The sequence below is a fragment of the Toxorhynchites rutilus genome, chromosome 1 (assembly GCF_029784135.1).
Source record: "Toxorhynchites rutilus septentrionalis strain SRP chromosome 1, ASM2978413v1, whole genome shotgun sequence".
In the NCBI taxonomy this organism is placed as follows: domain Eukaryota; kingdom Metazoa; phylum Arthropoda; class Insecta; order Diptera; family Culicidae; genus Toxorhynchites; species Toxorhynchites rutilus.
The window spans coordinates 108,968,842-108,989,976 of NC_073744.1; the positions used below are offsets into that span (position 1 = coordinate 108,968,842).

The 21,135-nt window shown below is 40.7% G+C and overlaps 1 protein-coding gene across 1 annotated transcript; it reads left to right on the forward strand.

Annotated features, from left to right (window-relative positions):
- Positions 1–82: 82 nt before the first annotated feature.
- LOC129761302 (jerky protein homolog-like) lies at positions 83–20,590 on the forward strand. Its single transcript, XM_055759020.1, has 4 exons — positions 83–1,063; positions 1,120–1,659; positions 20,004–20,184; positions 20,370–20,590. The coding sequence occupies exons 1-4, from the start codon at positions 83–85 to the stop codon at positions 20,588–20,590; spliced, it is 1,923 nt and encodes a 640-aa protein (XP_055614995.1).
- Positions 20,591–21,135: the final 545 nt, after the last annotated feature.

Sequence of the window (21,135 nt, forward strand, 5' to 3'; positions counted from 1 at the left end):
AATAAAGTCATGAAATCGGAAACGGCGAAAAATGTCTCACAATGATCATATTAAGTTTGATTTACAGTGTACTATTACCACAATGGACATCGCATCTGGATCAGGTTTGAATCAAAAGCGTAAGCAAAAAACGCTTACTTTGGTGGAGAAAGTTAAAATCATCGAGGAGTTTGAGAAAGGGGGATGTACTCACGAATCGCTTGCTCAAAAATATGGCGTAGGATCATCATCCGTGTCGAGATTCATTCAACAAAAAGATGAAAGAAAAGATGACCTACGAGCAAAGATGGAACAGTATAGAGAACACGGAGTTAACAGCAGGAAGACGATGAAAACGCAAAACTTCCCATTGATGGAAGAATCCGTATATGTGTGGATTTTGCAACAGCGAGAGGCCAACATAATCGTCACTTCCGAGGTTCTGCGGGTCAAAGCGGAGTTACTTTTCCGAGAAATCCAGAAACGTGGACATTATGTGAACCAAAAATTTTCATTCTCGGATGGCTGGATGCGTAGATTCAAAGAACGATTCGGTCTGCATGTCAAGCGGGTTGCGGGAGAAAAAGCTTCTGCTGACGTGGATGCTTACATAAAATTTAAGGAAATATTAGCATCAAAAATAACAGAAACAGGACTTCAAAAGTCGCAGGTGTACAATGCAGACGAATCGGCAATTTTCGTAAAGCTGCTTACGTCACGAAGTCTGGCACTTTCCAGCGAGAAAAATGTTTACGGTCGGAAACTAAATAAAATGCGATACACATTTATGCCATGTAGCAACATCGACGGTTCAAACAAATTAAAACTAATGTTTATCGGAACCGCTGCAAAGCCACGATCATTTCCGACCAAAGAACTGCTCCCGGTGTCATATTACAATTCAAAAAAAGCATGGATGACGCGAGAGCTTTTCCGGGAGTGGTTCTTTAACGAATTTGTACCTGCAGTAAGAAAGTTTTCCGGCGAAAAGAGCTTAGAACCGAAGGCTCTCCTGGTACTGGACAACTGCACGGCCCACTATACAGGAGGAGACAATTTAATTTCTGATGATGAATTGATCAAGGTGAAAACCTAATTAATCAAAGTGAGAAACTTTACATTACCTCTTTTTCCATACAGGTGATTTATCTACCGCCGAATGTCACATCACAGTGTCAGCCAATGGACCAATCCGTTATCAATGCAATAAAAACCCGGTACAAGCGGAAACTCATGCTGAAACTGGTTCTTGAAAACGAAGAACTCAAGTTTGAGGACCGTCTCAAGAAGATATCTCTGATGCAAAGCATTGATTGGCTGTCTGCTGCTTGGGATGAAATTTCACCAAGCACAATCGAAAATTCCTGGAAAAAGCTCTTGGATCAGTTTCCAGGATATGCGTGGAGTTCTGATACACCAGATGAGTTTCAAGATGATACGAGAGCGCTTGTTGTTGCCATAGATACTCTAACTAACACAACTACAACCGACGAAGATATTAATTTATGGCTAAAAGATCAGGTTTACGATGGTGACAACAACCCAACTTGGCTCACCAGTGCGGTCTTTACGGATACGGAGATCATTGATTCCATTTTGCAAGAAAGCGTGGCTCAAGAAGATGACTCTTTCACCGAAGATTCAACAGACAATATTTCCCTTGAGATGTCATCCGGAACTGTGAGTGACATTGCAGAAGAACCAACATTTTCTGATGCCATGAAGTCTATAGATTGCCTACTGAAATTTGTGAAGAACGATGCAGCAGACGTTAGCCGACTTAAAGTGTTGCGCACAAAACTTATTGACATGGAATGGCATAAAAAAAGCATGTGAGCAAGCTATTGTTGTGTTTTGTTATTTTTTATTCGATTTTTGAAATATATTTCTTTAAAATTCTTATTTAATGTAATAATGGTTATTTCTTCCTTTGAAGACGAGTCTGAATCGGTTAAAAATAAATTGCTTCGCTGGGTAACCAGGTAACCAGTAAGCACTAAAAAAGTGTCTCAAATCAGCACTGTATCCACATATTGAATACTGAATAAATGCTTATTACACTCTATAAACCAATATAGGGTGGATATAATGCTGGAAAGGCGAGATATAGGGCTCTTTAAATGCTTCAGTTACAGCCTTAAATAAGCATTACTAAAGCTTACTTACGGCTAACTGAGAACGTCACTTGTGATGGCAGCCTTCACTAAGCTGTTGTATTTGATTCGTTTTTTTCTAGGAAAAAGTCATCGAATCTATCGGGACTCGACAGAAAATTAAAACAAATAATCATGTATTTAATGGGCCCACACAGATTTATTGCAGCCATTTTATGGATGATATTGATATATCATTTATTTAGATTTACGGCGCACTGTTTGGAATGAGAAATAATTGTTATATGAAAATTACCCTACGAGATTCGAACCGAGGTACTTCTGCAACATGTCTGTTTTTCTGTAGTGTCTTTGCTATCTGGACCACTGTTGATACATATAAATGAATGGAAAATAGTCCTATTTCAATAACCGCGCTCAGATACCTGCTCAAAAAGATCATGTATGTGTGGGTCTGGAAAAAATGATAGCATTAAATGCGCTTATAGGACTTCTATTAATGCCTATTTTCATATGTTTTATCCTAATGTTTGTTAGCATTATATGGTAGCACTAACTGCGCATATCTTATTCTTCTTTAATGGCGTTAACGTTCCTTGTGGAACTTTTGCCGTCTCAACGTGTTCATTAACTAGCGTCATTCATTAATACTTGGTTGAGATTTCGATGCCGAATAACACGCCTTAAATGTACTCTGGAGTGGCAAGCTCTAGAATACGCGTGACCACAGTGCAAGCCGGAAGAATTTTCTTTGACGAAAAATCCCCCGGCCAGAACGGGAATCGAACCCGAACACCCGGCATGATAGTGTGGGACGCTAACCACTCGGCCACGGGTGCACATGCGCATATAGGGCTTTCATTAATGCTTATTTTCATTAATCTTTATATGCATTAATTATGTTGATATAAGGCCTATAAGCATCAAAAAAGCAGATATACTGCCATTTGGTATTAGAGATGCTGAATTAGTGCTATAATAGAGCTATACGTTAATGCTTATGGTTACTTGGGTAATTTCAATTAAGTTTCCATTAGCGATACGGTTGTTTATGTTAACGTTTTATGTGGTTTTTCAACATCGGATTAAAAATTCTCCCCGATAATTTGGTAAACTAGAACGAATCAAGGCGTCCCTGAAACATCATTAGATCATTTTCTTTGGGTGACACAATTCATCCAAATCACAATTAACATCAAACACATATTAAAACGACCGCTACTAAATATATCACTGAGCAGCAGCGGTGGTTCAAAACGGAGCAGATGTGTTCCACTGTTCGTATTGGTGTTTATTCGATTGACTCTTCAATCCCAACGAAAGTGCATTCCTATGCCTATCGATCGTAAAACCATTGGTATGTGCACATATACTATGTACATTCCGGACCTACTTATGATTCCCTCGAACTAAACGGGATCAAATCTGTCCTTTCGTTTTCCTTCTAGGTTAACTTGAAGAGTTTCTGGGAGCCGTTTATGCCAACTTTTTTATAAATCTTCAGCTGGCCCACTTGATCTATCGCACAAATATTTTGCCAATGAAATTCATCCGATTTTTGTGCTACGCAAACTCGCCAGACAGCATCGACAACAAAACACCAACGCAGATATGCATTAGCAGCAAAATTCTCCGAGCGTGGAAGTGAACCCATCTGCAAATTGTGTCAGCATAAACAAGTGCTCAAGTCCGAAAGTCTCGGACCATCGCCAAAAAGTTCATTCGCACCAAGCTCCGATTTTCTGCTTCTCGAATTAATCGATTACATTTTGTATGTTGAAATTTTATTCGATGGAAATAGATGAACAAAAGATAACCTTTTATGTCTTCATTACAAGAACTGAAAATGCATTCGTATTGCAACTTGATATTAATAAATTGGACGATGGTCCGAAATTCCGAAAGCAGGATCGATGTTGGGCCGATATTCTGGAATATATTTTGACACTTGTATTCACTATTTATATATACTAGAATATACTGATTATTTCTCTCAGTGTATTGATGATCATAGATCCGTGATGCATTGGAGTACCCCTCACCAATGTTGTTGTTTACATTATATTTGACGTTTAACTGATTTTTAACTAGGCTATCGCCCAGTTAGCGAGCGCCCAGTTAAAAAGCAGCTCAGTTAAACAACGCCCAGTTAGCGAACGAGTGCTGTATTTGCTAAACAACCTCTAATGTGTTTCTTTATTCCAAAAAATAATATTTGCTAGGCTCCTTTGGTGTTCGCCAATGTGAGCCTGGATTCATGTTCTGGGTGGCTGGGATGCCACCCCTCCATTTTTCTGAAACATTCTTGAGCTTGGTTAAACTGTATAATCCGTAATTGGTCTCCGTGACACACAGAACTGTACCGAACTGTACACCGAACAATTGACTAGTAGTTTTGCGGGATCGACTGTATCGGCGTATTGGACCCCGGCGGTAATAATGGGGAGTTGATCGTGCTGATCCGCAGCACGGCAGATCCTGCCATGGATGACAATGGCAAGGGCAAAGTGCTTTCTACCACACCCTTCGTCATCCGTAAGTTCAGGGGGCAGGGGAAATCGAAAGCGCTATCGTCGGAAATAGTAGCGCGTCATACGCTCTAAAAGTGCGAAACCGGTAACAAGAGGAGAGACTTTTAGAAATGACCAATCTAGCCGACCGAACGAAGGTGAGGGTTACGTATTACCAATACCTAAACTGTGTCAAGTACGTTGTGAGTTGTAAACAAACCATTGAAATAACCGAGGAGCAAATCGTTAGCTCTCTCCATGACCAAAAGCCCACAGGTGCGAAAAAAATTAAGCGGCGAATCGGGCCGACTACCTCCGTGAACACTCCATCAATAATCTTGACAGTGGATGGTACGTACACGCCAGATTTCATAAACTTTGGCTATTTGTGAATGAGACACTACTACCCGTGGCCCATGCAATGCTTCAAATGCTGGGCTTTCGATCACACCAAGGCAAAACGTAGACAAGACACGGTAACATGCGGGAACTGCTCTGAGAACCACACGATTTCTGCGGAGGGGTCCAAATGCCAACGGCCCCTGTTCTGCAGAAAATGCCAATCCAACGAATACAGTCTCGCCTTCCGCTTTGGTCCGAATTATCAAAAAGAAAACAATCCAAAAAATCAAGGTTGAACGAGAAGTGGATTTTAGGACTGCACGTCTAATCTTCGAGGCAGAACATGTCCAGCAACAAAGCTACGCTAACGTCCACAGAGTGACAAGTGGATTGAATCAAACGTCTAAAACAGAAGTTGTTTCGGATAAAAGACATGATGATCTAGTGAAAACAATTGCGGAAAAAGATCTCATAATCGCGAACATGGCCACTTCAATTGAAGCACAGCGTACAGGAGTTGCTCTAAATGCAGCGGCTATGAAGTCGTTGTTCGAAAGAATGGATCAGATGGCTATCATTTTAGCAGACTGGAGCAATAACTGATCCTAAGGAAGGAAGTCATCGCTTCTCAACAAAAATAAATTGTTGAAACTAGATCATTGTTGACCCGCACCAGTACCACTAGTGCATCCCCCTCGCCTTTGATGAACACTCCCACCCCAACCACGCCAATAGAAACGATTTGAACAGTTGAAATCATCCCAGAAGAAGCGACAGGTACAGCAGCGCAATGGCCCCCGAGTCCGGTTCCCACGAAGTCTATCGCACCGGTAACACCGCACAGTTTTTTACCAAATTTCTTCCGCCGCCGGGTCAGGGAGACGGTCACTTGGTGGCTTATTGCTGCCTAACCTCTGTCCTTTTCCTTCTCGTTCGGTCACCGAGAGCACACCTACACCAGCATCGTCTACGATGACCCACATGGGATTGACTAGATTTCAAACATCCGCAACGGCACCGCCATTCTTAACCATTCGTAGACCAAAGAGGATCTTCGACTAAACGGATGGACCTGAAGTAACAATCCAACGAACATCGAGAACAACTGCATTAACCTATCAACGACCAAGCTGAAATCCTTATCTTCAAGAATTTTTTTTCCGTTCTTCCGTTTTTGGGAAAATGACAAAAAATTCAAAAAAGCGCCAAACGATTTTTGTTCCTGTTGGAGGTTCAATCCAATGTTTATTTCTTCCTACATCACAATGTGTTATCTTTCATCAAAATAATATTGTAGAAAAGGTTGCATATTTTTAAATTTGGTAAGATTTGTTTTTTTTTCAAAATATATATTTTTATAAAGGCTCATATGGCGTTAGCCTGACAGGGCCAACAATGTTTGCCTTAGGGGCTGTGCACATACCACGTTTTCAGAAAAAGTACGATTTTGGATACCCCTCTCCCCATCCGTGGACAAGCGTGGACATTTCTAATACCCCTCCCCTCTTTGACCACGTGGACATTCCTATCTTTTTTTGGAGAAAATCGATTTTTTTTTGGAAAACCAAGAAAGTTGTAGGGTTGTATCCGTACCATGACGAGCCGTAGTTGACGTAGTTGATTATCTTCGTCGAAAAATATGAGACTAGATTCGAACAACATCATCGTGAAATAGGGCCCTATTATAGAAATCGAGGCGATAGAAATTTTGCTCGTTAGCTCTATTTTACTATTATAGAAATCGAGCAATTCGATAGCACCGAGCGAGTGATTACTATCGATGCAAGTGTCAGAAATTTTCGAGTTGTTTGGTTCACTTGTTGCATATCTTCGGAGAATTATTTTGTTTTGGTTTGCGTCCTTGATATTTCCCTTTGGGAAACATTTCAGAAACCCTTAGATATATGCAATTTTCAACACATGTTCGTTTGTTTTGATCAGTATTTGTTTTACGGTGCTGCCAGAATAGTCTTTACAAGGTAAGTGTACAATCCAGCATTATTTATATTAATCATGTTACAATTTACAATGCAGAACTTACTTCCAGCGTATATTTCAGTGGCTAAAAATGAATAGACAGACAAATCACCAGCAGTTTAAACGACTCGTTGAACTAATAAAAGCGAATGTAAACATTGCTCGAGGTTTTTGTGGAGGCAGTTCAAATAGAATCCCGGTTAATGAAAATTGGGAGAAATTCAGTGAGGAGCTTAATGCACTGAGACAATCAATGCCTCTTGGTTCAGAATGGCAGAAAGTAAGCGTTTCTTCTATGATACATATAACTTCATAAGCAAATTTTATCATTCTTTAAATTACCTAAAAATTGCTTATTCCTGCTAGCGTACATTATTACGTGTTACTTTTGTCAGAAATTTTCTTTTTTATTGCTATACTATACCTAGCTTTCTATACCATATGCTAAAGCTGAAATGTTCTGCAAAACAATAATGGTTCTTTATAAATTAAAGATTTGGATTGATATGTTGTGAAGGGTAAAGGAAACACTAGCACACAACAAGCGAGAATTTAGGGCCACAAATGGTGGCCCAATACAATAAAGCTATTGACGCCGCTACAACAAGAAATCGACGCTAAAAGAAAATTACATACAAAAAAAAAATTGTTTTGCTAAAAAAGTGAAATTCATGCGTGACTCCTTATGGAATTCCATAGATTGCAGTTGTGAGAATACATGAAAAAGTTCATTTTCCAATAATTGTATTTTTTGTGAAGCAAATTGTTCCATGATGTCGTTTTTATTACACATCCATTTATGCATTACGCCTATTAAGTTTCATTTGTTGAGGGAATATCAGTTTTCGCCAAAACATAACCATATCAACACTTTTGGAAATATAGATATTTATAATTTTCATAGCAGATGTCTCAAAAAAAGATTTGGCATCCTTTCTATAGTGCTTTGCGAAACATTTCAAACTCGTTTCAAAATATATCTGCTCCACCACTGACATTCGAGCAGAGTAACGAGTCGAGCTGTATTCCTCGATTTCTATAATTCGAGATTTTACTCGGTATGATAGTGATAGTGATTGTATCGAATCCTCGATTCGATTTCTATAATAGGGCCCATAATCAAGGGGCAAGATTGTGTTATATTTCAGGGGTATAGTTTTGGATACGTTAAGGAGGAGGGAGGTCCAAAATCCATATTTTCTGGCGTTATGAAATTTGTGAACAATGCCATAATATCGATCCATTCACTATTCTTTTCTTTCTTCAATATTACCCGGTAAGTTATTTGTATCACTCTTCAGTGTCTTCCGAATTCCATTTATGCTGTCTACAGTTAGCTTCTGTGCCTGAAAAAAACAGGAAGTGGGTTATATCTATGGTATAAACGCAAGGGTGACGTAGGACTATCGTTGATTTAGAGATCATTTGTTTGAAGTCGAATCTAAATCCATCCTGAATGAATGAATAAATAAATATTTGGGTGACGTCAAAAACGAGAGCGTTATGTTGGAGGCTCAAGGTTTTATGCATCCAATATTGGATACAAAAAACCTTGTTCTGAAGAATAATCTTCAGAATCTTTCCTGCTAACTGCACTTGATTGACAAATCACAAAACCAAATGTATGTGGTCGCAGTAGTAAAGGGTGTGTCACATCAAATTGCATCACGGAAAAAACGCTGTAGAAATTCGCCCAGTAGACCGATCCTTTTGAAAATTTTAGACAGTAAAATAAAAACTATTAAACAACTTTTGGCATTTTCTTTTTATTCATACTTCGAGCCCAAGCCCGTATGCTCGCACCTTCCTCTTTACCCCGTCCATAAGGTTCTGTACAACGTCAGGTTGTAGTTTTTTTTAACAGAAATCCATTTTCTCTTGAAGTCCGCCTCCGATTTGAGAACTTTTGGGTTCTTCCGGAGGGCCTGCTTCATAATCGCCCAATATTTGTCTATTGGGCGAAGCTCCGGCGCGTTGGGCGGGTTCATTTCCTTTGGCACGAAGGTGACCCGGTTGGCTTCGTACCACTCCAACACGTCCTTTAAATAGTGGCACGAAGCGAGATCCGGCCAGAAGATGGTCGGGCCCTCGTGCTGCTTCAATAGTGGTAGTAAGCGCTTCTGTAGGCACTCCTTAAGGTAAACCTGCCCGTTTACCGTGCCGGTCATCACGAAGGGGGCGCTCCGCTCCGTCCATTACCAGGTAATGCGGTTTCGTCAGCATTTCGGTGTACAGCTTCCGGGCTCGCATCTTCCCCACCATGTTTTGCCTTTCGTCGCGGTTAGGAGCCTTCTGAACCTTGTATGTACGCAGGCCCTCCCGCTGCTTGGTCCGCTGGACGAATGAACTTGACAAATTCAGCTTATTGGCGACATCCCGGACCGAACTTCTCGGATCACGTCTAAACTGCTTAACTACGCGCTTGTGATCTTTTTCACTGACGGAGCATCCATTTTTGCCGTTCTTCACCTTCCGGTCGATGATTAGGTTCTCGAAGTATCGTTTTAGTACTCTGCTGACCGTGGATTGGACGATTCCCAGCATCTTACCGATGTCCCGATGTGACAACTCCGGATTCTCGAAATGAGTGCACAGGATTAATTCACGACGCTCTTTTTCGTTCGACGACATTTTTCCAAATTTACGAAAAATTGACAGTGAAGCATGGCCAACGTGATCTATACACTCTTATCTGATTATAAGCGAAAGCTGAAGATATAATTCCTAAAAATTAAATTTCTACAGCGTTTTTTCCGTGATGCAATTTGATGTGACACACCCTTTAAGATGAGCGTTTATCAACTTTCATTGAGCGGATTGCCTCTATTGAGCTGAGACTGTCTGAAAAAAAAGGTCGATGGGCAGTGTTTCAATTCCCTAGAGCATAGTATATCGCACCCAGCTCAGTGACATACACGGAACAAGGATCCCTGAGTTTAAAAGAGGCACCGTTTATGTGTGAACAATCAGTAAGGAACATTTTATCAGATCTAGCTTTCCCATATTCTGCCGAAAATATCGGCGGAATAAAATCGGAGCGTAGATGATCTGGGATTCCATGGATTTTTTGTCCCATGGTCAGATCAAAAATAACAGAGGAATTGCAAAAGTATGGGAAGCAAACCTGCCAAGACTTCGAGACTCATCGTATGTGTCGAATGTAAACACCCCATGGCTCTACGAATGCAACGATATTGTATCCTCTCTAGCTTGAAAATATGAATCCTGGCAGCTGATCGGAAGCAAAAACTGCCATATTCTAACACTGATAATATCGTTGTTTTGTACAGCTTATTGAGGTCTCCTGGATGGGCACCCCACCATGTTCCGGTTATTGTTTGGAGAAAATTGATTCTTTGCTGGCATTTCTGTTTCAGATACCCAATGTGTCTTCCCCAGGCACATTTAGGCCGAGGACATAGTGTGATGCGGGTGCGTGAGCGGGTCCCAGCTTGAGGGTCCACGTGAACAGGTTGTTCAAGGTATCTTCCAACGAATTTTGCAGAACGACGGTATTATTACCCGTGATGAAAATAACTCCATCGTCTGCAAGTTGTCTCAGCGTGCAGTTTCTAGTTAGACAATCATCCATATCATTGACGTAAAAACTGTACAAGAGAGGGCTTAGGCAGGAGCCTTGCGGTGGGCCCATCGAACTGTAACGAGAAGATTTTGAGCTGCCATGAGAGATATTCATGTGCTTTTCTGACAGTAAATTGTACAGGAAATTATTCAGAATTGGTGAAAGTCCACGATTATGAAGCTTATCTGAGAGAAATTCCATGGAAACTGAATCAAATGCTACTTTGATATAAAAAAATAGAAGCCATTTGTTCTTTGCGAGCAAATGTAATTTGAATTTCAGAAGATAGCAGCGCGAGACAATAATTCGTCCCTTTACTCCGGCGGAAGCCAAACTGCGTATTTGACAGCAAATTGTTCGTTTCGACCCACTTGTCCAAACGAATTAGAATCATTTTCTCCAAAAATTTACGAATACAGGATAACATTGCAATCGGCCTATATGAATTGTGAACGCAAGCCGGCTTGTTGGGTTTTCGTTATGGTGCAATTCCAAATGAAATCGTCCAAAAAATGCAGATTTTAAACATGTATTTTTGATTCGAATGAAAGTTTGTATTCCGTTTGGGTTGGGGGAAATATAAGTTTTCCACAGCAATTGGGAATTTTTTGACTCAAGCGTAACTTTTGAAAAGGGCGTATCGATTTTAGTAGACGAAATCTTTGATAATTTATATCTAAAAAACTATGAGTCGTACCGAAATAAGTGCGATTCACATACAACATCCACGTCACGTTCACGTCCCGTCACAATACGTTACGTCAGTTATTCTACCATGCAACTCTTATGAAAACATTCACATACACAGGCAACGTAACGACCCGTCAGCATACGTTCAACGAAAGCAACCGGTAGGATTTGTAGAAAAGAATAATTAACGGAGAGGGACGGTTCGTTTGGTTTTTGTCTGGGCTTTGTGTCTCGGCTTTTGTTTTGATTTTGGTTGTATTTTTAATTCCAACATGTCTCTTGTCATTGGTTCGACAACTCGCAAGCAGATCGGACAAGTTTTTAATCGATCCAACAAAGGTGTTTTTTTCACATCGAATAATAGTGTTCTTTTTCACCGGTTGCGCTTGCGAGTAGAGCGAAGTTTAAAGTGGTGCGCGCTGAGGATCCAAATCAGACACATTCATCACACACGCCACACAGCCGCGGCAAGTAGAAATTTATTTTTCTTTTGTTTCCCTATCATTCCTTCTACCTTCTGTGCACGATTTACACCATTGTTCAACTTTGTGTTAACCAAATCGGCAAACGTTGGCATTAGGGGTGATCATTATTTCTTATATACCGTTGAACTTTTATTGGATTTTTTTTTCATTTTATCATTTTATTTAACATAAAATAAATTGAATTTAATATTCGCATCATAACCTTATAAAAAATATTTTTTTCACTTATTTATTTATTTTGATTATCATTATATTCTATTCATATCGAACAGTTGACCGATTTTTGACGTGGGACTACGTCTAACCGGAATATATGGGGGGTAAAATGAAAACATAAACACTGAACATGCAGGAAAAAATGCAAGATTTCGAATGCTTATAACTCGAACATTTTCTACTGGATCGGAAAGATGTTTGCATCAATTGATAGGGAATATTTCTACGCATCTATCGCAATTAATAAAATGTCATTTTTCATTAGATAAATAATTGAATAACTGTAAAATGTTAAGCGTTATCTAAACGCCCTAACTGCCTCGTTTTGATTGGCCCGATTTACGGTTTCCCCAACACAGACTTCAAAACCAAGCAGCGTTGGGGAAATCGGAATTGAAAATACATGAAAGTAGGGGGACTTTTGTTCTCTCCGAAATATGTTCCCTAACACAGACTTCAAAACCAAGCAGCATTGGCGAAATCGACATTGCAAATATATGACAGTAGGGGCAGCTTTTGTTCCCACCGAAATGCGTTTCCCTAATGCAGACTTCAAGTCCAAGGAGCGTGGGAAAGTTAGCATTGCTAATACATGCAATTCGGGGACATTTTTGTTCCGACTGAAATGTGTTTCCCTACCACAGACTTCAAATCCATGGAGCGAGGGAAAATTGGCATTGCTAATACATGCAAGTCGAGGGCAATTTGTTCCGACTAAAATATGTTTCCCCAACACAGGCTTCAGAAACAAGGTGTCCAGGGAAATTGGGATTGCAAATTCATGCAGGTCGGGAGTATTTTTGTTCCGACTGAAATCTGATTACCTATAAAGACTTCTAAACCAAGGTGTCTGGGGAAATCGCCATTGCAAATACATGCAAACTGCAATCAATACATACAAATGGTTACTAAGCTAAGATAGTCCCACGTCAACCTTGCGGTTATATCATAGATATAACCCACCCATTTTTTTTTTGATATGGCTGAGGGCGGGAAGGATCCCCCATCGACGCCATTGAATATTTCCGATACCGATCCTCCTCCTGAAGAGCAGGAAGATGAAGCAGAAATTGAGGAAGAAACTTCTGTATATGAAGTTGGAAGTTCCGAAGATGAGGACATTGAAGAAAAACAGGATTTTCGTCCAAAAGAATACCCTAGAGGCTCCAAAGGCCCATTCATTGTATATTTAGACGAAAATATAAACCTCTCAATGTCATTCGTATCTCGAAGGAACTTACTCAGAAGTTTTCCGAAGTTACCGAAATTACACGGATGGGGCCAGACAAACTACGAGTTGTCGTCTCAAGCAGGACCCAAGCGAACGAAATCACGCGCTGCGACCTCTTTGCGATTGAGTATCGCGTATACGTGCCCTGTTGCAACGTCGAAATAGACGGCGTAATAACCGAAAAGAGTTTGACTCGAAAAGAGATTATCGATGGTGTCGGTCGCTTCAAGAACTCTTCACTAAAAACTGTGAAGATTCTTGCATGCGATCGACTGAAATCTGTGTCACAAAAAAATGACAAAAGGGTTCTCAATCGGACAAACTCTTTTCGTGTGACTTTTGAGGGTTCCGCCCTTCCAAACTACGTTGCAATAGGTGCACTTCGTTTACCTGTTCGGTTGTTTGTACCACGGGTAATGAAATGCAACAAATGTATGCAACTCGGTCACACGGCTGCCTATTGTTGCAATAAAAAACGTTGCGCAGATTGTGGAGAGAGCCATGATGAGAATCCTTGCGCGAAAGAGCACAAGTGTCTTCATTGCGGCGGGACTCCTCATGATATTATTCAATGCCCGGTGTACAAACAACGAGGGGAAAAAATCAAGCGTTCCTTAAAGGAACGTTCCAAGCGGATTTATGCAGAAATGCTTAAGAGTTCCGTTCCAACGACTCAGGACAATCCCTACTCCATTCTGCAGAACGACGAGCCTGTTGCTGACGCTCCCAATGCAGGAAGTTCCGGTACATCGCAGGGTGCCATCAGGAAAAGAAAAATTACTTCTTTTCCTTCACTCCCCAGAAAGACGACCGAAACTTCCGCGGTTCTTCTACGCACCAGGGGTCCTCAGCACTGCCCGGAGCAGCACCCACCCCGTCCGTTCCATTTTCGCGGTCGAGGCAACAGCCACAATCTGGTTTGCTTGCGCTTTCTGACCTGGTGGACAACATTTTAAATGCTCTAAATATAAATGACCCTCTTAAAAGCATAGTATTATGTTTGCTTCCGATTGTGAGAACATTTTTGAAAGAAAAATGTGTTTTTTTAGCAGCGTTCATTTCCCTCGATGCCTGATTCAGGGGAAGAGGTCAAGGATTTGACCACTGTAATACAGTGGAATTGCAGAAGCATCATCCCTAAACTAGATCAATTTAAATTTTTAGTTCATAGTTCTAACTGTGATGTATTTTCCCTCTGTGAAACATGGCTTTCTTCAGCCGACGAGCTGAATTTCCACGATTTCAACATTATTCGCCTCGATCGAAATGACTCGTTTGGTGGCGTACTATTGGGGATCAAAAAATGTCACTCCTTCTATAGAGTCACTCTCCCATCGATGACAGGCATTGAAGTTGTCGCTTGCCAGACACAAATCAATGGCAAAGACTTCTGCATTGCCTCGATATATATTCCTCCAAGAACCATGGTCGGCCGCCATCAGTTTTTTGATATCATCGCGGCATTGCCGGAGCCGCGGCTAATCTTAGGTGACCTCAACTCCCATGGAACAGCATGGGGGTCACACTATTATGACAGCCGTGCCATGTTGATTTATGATCTGTGCGACAACTTCAACATGACAGTTTTAAATACAGGGGAAGCAACTAGGATAGCCAACCCTCCTGCACGGGCAAGTATGCTAGACATATCACTTTGCTCTTCTTCATTATCCCTGGATTGCACGTGGAAGGTAATCCAAGATCCCCACGGTAGTGATCACCTGCCAATAATTTTATCGATATTGCGTATGACCTCACGAAAAATATTGACTGGAGTAAATTTGCAGAAATAATATCTGAAGCACTTGTTTCAATGCATGAACTTCCTCCACTCGAAGAGTATAACTTTATATCGAGTTTGATTTACGAAAGCGCACTTCAAGCTCAAAAGAAACGTGTTCCTGCTACCACTTTCCGACGTCGTCCTCCATCACTTTGGTGGGACAAGGAGTGTTCAAAAATTCAGGAAAACTAGATTAGTGGAATGGTTTCGAAAGTACCAAGCTCTAGAAGCCAAACTAAAAGGTCTGATTAAAGCAAAAAAGCGTGGATATTGGCGGAAGTTCGTCAATGGTTTGTCAAGGGAGACAGCTATGAGCACTCTTTGGAATACGGCTAGGAGAATGCGTGGCTGGAACCATACAAATGAAAGTGAGGAATACTCTGACCGTTGGATTTTCAAATTTGCAAGAAAGGTTTGTCCCGATTCCGTTCCTGCACAAAACGTCGTACGCGACATTCCGCTCCAAGGCTATTATGAGAATTTTTCGATGGTAGAATTCTCAATTGCACTTCTCTCATGTAACAATTCAGCTCCGGGGTCGGACAAGATTAAATTCAACTTATTGAAGAATCTTCCCGACTTGGCAAAACAGCGTTTGCTGAACTTGTTCAACAAGTTTCTGGAGCTGAATATAGTCCCGCATGACTGGAGACAAGTGAGAGTGATAGCCATACGAAAACCCAACAAGCCGGCTTGCGATCACAATTCGTATAGGCCGATTGCAATGTTATCCTGTATTCGTAAATTGTTAGAGAAAATGATTCTACTTCGTTTGGACAAGTGGGTTGAAACGAACAATTTGCTGTCAAATACGCAGTTTGGCTTCCGCCGAGGTAAAGGGACGAACGATTGTCTCGCGCTGCTATCTTCTGAAATCCAAATCGCATTTGCTCGCAAAGAACAAATGGCTTCCGTTTTTCTCGATATCAAAGGGGCATTTGATTCAGTTTTCATGGAAATTCTCTCAGAGAAACTTCATAATCGTGGACTTTCGCCAATTCTGAATAATTTTCTGTACAATTTACTCTCAGAAAAGCACATATTTTTCAATCATGGCAGCTCGAAATCTTCTCGATACAGTTATGGGCCTACCACAAGGCTCCTGCCTAAGCTCCCTCTTGTACAGTTTTTACGTCAATGATATAGATGATTGTCTAACTAGAGATTGCACGTTGAGACAACTTGCAGACGATGGAGTTATTTCCATCACGGGTACTAATCCCGCCGTTCTGCAAAAATCCTTGCAAGATACCCTGAACAACCTGTTCACGTGGGCTCTCAAGCTGGGTATCGAATTTTCTACGGAGGAAACCGAAATGGTCGTTTTTTCTAGGAAGCACGAACTCGCCCAATTCCAGCTTCACCTATCCGGCAAAGCGATCAGGCACTCGATGTTTTTCAAATATCTTGGAGTATATTTTGACTCTAAATGTACCTGGGGAATACACATTGCGTATTTGAAACAGAAATGCCAGCAAAGAATCAATTTTCTCCAAACAATAACCGGAACATGGTGGGGCCCCCATCCAGGAGACCTCATTCAGTTGTACAAAACAACGATATTATCAGTGTTAGAATATGGCAGTTTTTGCTCCCGATCAGCTGCCAGGATTCATATTCTCAAGCTGGAGAGAATACAATATCGTTGCTTGCGTATAGCCATGGGGTGTTTGCATTCGACACATACGATGAGTCTCGAAGTTTTGGCAGGAGTACCCCCGCTTACTCTTCGGTTCACAGAATTATCCTACAGATTTCTCATCCGTTGCAAGATCATGAATCCATTGGTGATTGATAACTTCGAAAATCTACTCCAACTGACTCCTCAGTCAAGTTTTATGTCTTTATACAATGAGTACCTTACCCACGACGTGCACCCTTCACCAGGCATCTCCAACCAAGTTTGCTTCCCATACTTTTGCAATTCCTCTGTCATTTTTGATCTGTCCATGCGACAAAAGATCCATGGAATCCCAGATCATCTACGCTCCGATTATATTCCGGAGATATTTTCGGCAGAATATGGGAAAGTTAGATCTGATAAAATGTTCTTTACTGACGGTTCATGCATAAACGGATCCACTGGCTTCGGCATCTTCAATGAAAATTCCAGTGCCTCTTTCAACTACGCTTTAGGGATCATTGAAACATTGCCCATCGACCATTATATTATTTTTTCAGACAGTCTCAGCTCAATAGAGGCAATCCGCTCAATGAAAGTTGATAAACGCTCATCTTATTTCCTAACAAGAATAAGACATCTATTGAGTGTTTTGGTCGAAAAATTATTCAAGATTACCTTAGCATGGGTTCCCTCTCATTGCTCGATTCCGGGGAATGAGAAAGCGGACTCGCTAGCTAAGGTGGGCGCTTCAGAAGGCACACTTTTTGAAAGGCAAATTGCTTATAACGAATTTTTTCACATTCCTCGTCAGGACACACTCGTTAGTTGGCAGCGCATGTGGAGTGAAGATGAGTTCGGTCGTTGGTTACACACGATTATCCCTAAGGTTTCGACGAAAGCTTGGTTTAAGGGATTGAATGTCGGTCGTGATTTCATTCGCGTGATATCTCGGCTTATGTCCAATCACAACAATCTAAACGCGCATCTCTATCGCATTGGGCTCGCAGCAAACAATCTTTGTGATTGTGGCGATGGCTACCACGACATCGAGCATATTGTCTGGTCGTGTATCCGGTTCCATGCTGCTCGCTCTCAGCTCTCTAGAGCACTGAGAGCAAAAGGCAGACAATCGGATATCCCCGTCCGGGATATCTTAGGTAGCCGTGATCCTGATCTTCTGCTTCATCTATACCTGTTCCTCAGAAACGTCGATGTCAACGTTTAATGATGTTTCCTTCGTTGTGTCCCTGTTTCGTATCCCTCCTATCCGATCTATAAACTTTTACTTAGTCGCGGCAATACATACACACACTCTTTACAGATACACGGGCCAAAGGTTGTGCAGTCCACTGATTATTCAACAAAAGCCAAAGGTTGTACCGCTCATGACAACTCTACACGAGCTGATGATTGCGCCGGCTAGTGACCATTCTATCCTGGATTCCACGAGAAGACGCACCACGCTAGATATGGGGTACAGACTAGGGGGGCGTTGCTGATTAATGGTCAGCTGCATCCCAATAGGAAATATCCCGTGTCGGGCACAGGTACAGATCATTGAAGACAGCAACATCACAATTACGAAAACACTTGTAATACTAACCTCGAGCCAACCGCGAGTAATCGGTTACATATTACTAACATAGTTATAAGGCAAACATTGTCGAAATATTGAACTCCCGGCCCCGTCAGGTTGACGCCATATGAGCCTTAATAAAAATATATATTTTGGATAGAAAAAAAAATTTCTCTTAGTTCTAAATTTCGGAGTCAAAATCATTCGCGACTAGCGGAGAAAAATAGTGTACATATTATTATTATTGATGAATAAGTGTTGGGACTACGGGGGTTAATGATTTTCATTTAATTTTTTCCAAATTTAGAACTGATTTTAGGCATGCTGATTCGAAAGAGGGCATTGCAATTCAATACTGTTGTAGGTGGTGACACCATGAATGACATTGAATAAATCATTTGTTTGACATTTGACGTGACGGTGCTTCTGCAAGCATAGACTGTATGTGTGAATTGGTGTAGACGTTGACGGAACGTGGATGTTCTTTTCCGTTACGTTCTATGTGAATCGCCCAATAGTGTTTTAGAAAGAGTTATAGCGTATTGATGTCTAAACATGAAAAAAATATATACTGAGAAAAAAAATAGTACTCTTTTTTTATTTACAAAAAAACTTTAATTTGCAATATCCAAAATTCATATTTTTTAATTTTTTTTTTCATATGTTATGCCTAGTTTATACCTGAAGTCAGGTATCTCTAAGCTACCTCTGTATAGGTATATAAAGCCAGGTATCTTTAAGCTACCTCTGTACAGGTATATAAAGTCATGTACCTTTAAGGTACTGTAATATGACTACTAGACCACCCGCGCGATAATAAACAAAATTCTAAATTGTTCAATGCCCCTAAGGCAATAAATTCCCCACGAAGACGCCGAGCAACGCAAGCATAAGTATTATTCGACTACAAGCCTCGTTACTGGGCCAAGGGTCTGTTTATTATTTATGGTTGCGTAACTCGCTGCGAACCAAGCGTGATTGTACATTTGCTTTCTTTCCGCTTTGCCGCTAGCCTCGGCAAGGCCACGAATAGTAAACACATGTGCAAGAACCCCGCTGGGTGCCGGTCTTCCTTGTTATTAATTCTGGCATACGGAAGAGATGTTCCGCACATGGTTTGTTTTAGAGTGCGTCTGACCACGCCTAGAAATTATTATATGTAAAATAGATAGGTACATAGAAAATAAGACAATTGAATAAAACCAAACGTGCGGCACTTGGGCCGCACAGTCGAGAAAGCTACACCAAACGTAGCAGTTAATTATCTCGATCCGAAAGACTAAAAAGTGACTTGCTTACATGGCGACCTGTGACATCGGACCGCAGTGAGGTCGTGAACGAGTGTGAAAGTGAATTCTAAAATGCATTTTTTAGACCCTAGCGGTTACATTCCGAAGAACGTAACGGTAAAACAGTTAAACTGTTGAAACAATCGAGTGTAGTGTAGCACGAACAAGCAAGCTGCAGAAACAGAGTGAACGTTGAGTGAAAAAAATAATAATCGGTTTTTGTGCCTACACGGAAACACTCCCCCGTCCGAAGCACCTGAGTTGGTGTGGATATGCAACAATTGCTAATTGAGAAGAAATAGAAGAAAAGTTATGGTGAAAAAAAAAACAAGATGGATAACATGACTCCAGCAAATATGACAAATTAGTTATCAAGTGTTACGAAGGATTAATTTTCCAACATCGTGGATTGCACGAGGAATTAGATGCTGGATTTTATGTGAGACACATTACATCTAGAAAGCTAAACATGGAGAAACACACAGTTGATGGAAAAATCAATTTGATCACCGTGAAATAGACCCGCCTGTGATTTCGTGGTCATCGTCCATAACACACACATCATACACTACCAACACCGTGTGAAACAATATCACAACGGTAGAACGTTTGTTCGCACATCAGCCTACAAAACCAGGCGCACTACATCTCGTACAATTTGGATGCTGGATTCACCTGCCAGACACCCCCCCCCCCGGAGTCGAGCAGCAGCGAAATCAGCAGCAAGGCCAGCAACGAGGACAGCAACGAGGACAGCAGCGAGGACGGCAGTGAAATAAAGTGGAGTAAGTCAGATTCGATTAAATGAAAACAAAACCATGAAAAGCGAAAACTAAATGTAAAGCGAAACAAAGAAAAATAGTCCATATAACCTTTCTTGCAAAAAAAAAAAAAAAGTATTATATAAATGTACAAATTCCTTTTTCCTGACATAATTGGATCATTATGGGACTATTTAGTACAAAACCAGTTACAAACACGGGCGATGCCCAAGTTCAGATACTCAACCATCTTGACAACCACAGCACCGTTCACGAGGCTCAAGGAACCATTATTTGTATTATCTTAGCCATAGCTATACTGTTATTAGTAGCCAAGGCATACAAAGCCTACAAAGGATGCATGAATGCGCATGCCATGAAAGCCATGAAGGCGGCAAAAACGTTAGCGACAGTAACTGACTCTGTCTAAATTGTTAAAAAAAAAAAAAAAAAAAAAAACTTGATGGTCAACAAGCAGGACTACGGCTAGAACAACAGTAACAATTATACATATGTACGAATAACTTTTCACCATTATTTTTTTTTCGTTTCCTTAAATAAACCGATTTTGAATGGATGAGGTCCTTCAACAGATATACATAAACCTGCAACAATTAAAAGCAATTCACGATACAATCCAAAAAGAAGTCGTTAAGAAGTTAAGAAAGTCCACCTTGTTAATACGTATCAGGGAAGCGGAAGCTCTTGTGAAAAATATAAAAAGATTGTCTTCATTCAAGTTAAATGACAAACCAAAACCAGAACTCTTAATCTGCATTGAAAAAGCAAATTCTTTATTAAATGCGATCAAATTAACAATCGAAAAAGGAAAATCAAGATCGTTAAAAGAAATAGTTTTAGCAATTATATTCACGTTAAAATTATCAAGACGTTCTAAAATGGCGAATTTACTTGAAATTATTAAAACCACATCCTCAATTGTGCCACAATTCGATGGAAACGTGGATAAAATTA

Coding starts and splice junctions, on each gene's coding strand:
- LOC129761302 (XM_055759020.1), top strand. CDS start 83: ATGGACATCGCATCTGGATCAGGTTTGAATCAAAAGCGTAAGCAAAAA. Junction 1,064..1,119: donor CTGATGATGAATTGATCAAG/GTGAAAACCTAA, acceptor TTTTCCATACAG/GTGATTTATCTACCGCCGAA. Junction 20,185..20,369: donor CGGCAGTGAAATAAAGTGGA/GTAAGTCAGATT, acceptor GTACAAAACCAG/TTACAAACACGGGCGATGCC.